The sequence below is a fragment of the Poecilia reticulata genome, linkage group LG15 (genome assembly GCF_000633615.1).
Source record: "Poecilia reticulata strain Guanapo linkage group LG15, Guppy_female_1.0+MT, whole genome shotgun sequence".
Classification (NCBI taxonomy): domain Eukaryota; kingdom Metazoa; phylum Chordata; class Actinopteri; order Cyprinodontiformes; family Poeciliidae; genus Poecilia; species Poecilia reticulata.
Genome location: NC_024345.1, coordinates 29,363,511 through 29,364,351, shown reverse-complemented (window position 1 = coordinate 29,364,351; position 841 = coordinate 29,363,511). Strand labels below are relative to the sequence as shown.

Genomic DNA, 841 nt, shown 5'->3' with positions numbered 1-841 from the left:
ATGAGGACCAGAACCACGGAGCTGAAGATGACAGTCCTGGCGTTGACATGTCTGCAGGTAGGACGGTCTGACATCCTGACCTTCCAACGACCTTCAGCCTGATCCCTGCACTGCAGGCGAGGCTGGAGGAGACTCAGACCAACAGAACCATGGTTTTAATGAGGCTAAACAAAAGGATAAACTTCACAATGTGTTTTTATAAAATCCAGGTTTTTATATTAATGTTTTTTGTAATAATTTTGTTTCAGATGAAATAGAAGATGAAAGATGCAGAAATGGTGTTTGGGAGAAACCGGCCATCATTTCCGCCTGAAGAAAAGAAAATGGGCAACGATTCTGAATCAGTCCGTTAATAATAATGTTGACATTTTCTTTACACTTAAACCCAGAGAGAGAAGAAGAAGAAGAAAGTCTGCTAAACTGTTTTGGGTTTAGAATATTTTCCTACGTTTTAAATGAAACGTCTGTTTTTATTTAGCGATGAAGATTCCAGCCGTGGTTTGTCTGCGTCTCCAGTCGCTGCCTGTTGGGTGATTCTGATGATCTCTGCACATCCACAGATCACCTCCATCCAATTCACTCACTTTAAACAAAGTCTTTCATTTATTGCTTCTCACCCAGAACTTCTAGAGTTTCTGTTTTTAAAACGGTGATTCTACTTTAAACAGGAGCTACGTTATTTTCTGCACTTTAAAACTTTAAATAAATTAAAACAAAAACTTTGCTGGAAGATAATTTTCACCAAGTTTCTAAATTAGGAGACCACTAATACCAACAACTTCAGGCCGATTTCCAGCAGCTGAATGCAGAAAATCAGAATCTAGATGCTGAAAACCAGCAG

At 39.1% G+C, this 841-nt stretch overlaps 1 protein-coding gene across 1 annotated transcript in view; it reads left to right on the top strand.

Moving 5' to 3' along the window:
- The window catches only part of LOC103477362 (spectrin beta chain, erythrocytic-like), a 15,366-nt gene continuing 14,525 nt past the window's right edge, over positions 1–841 (top strand). The window contains exon 1 of the mRNA XM_008430436.2: positions 1–57. Coding sequence (XP_008428658.2) covers positions 1–57 — 57 coding nt within the window. The remainder of the gene's footprint in view (positions 58–841) is intronic.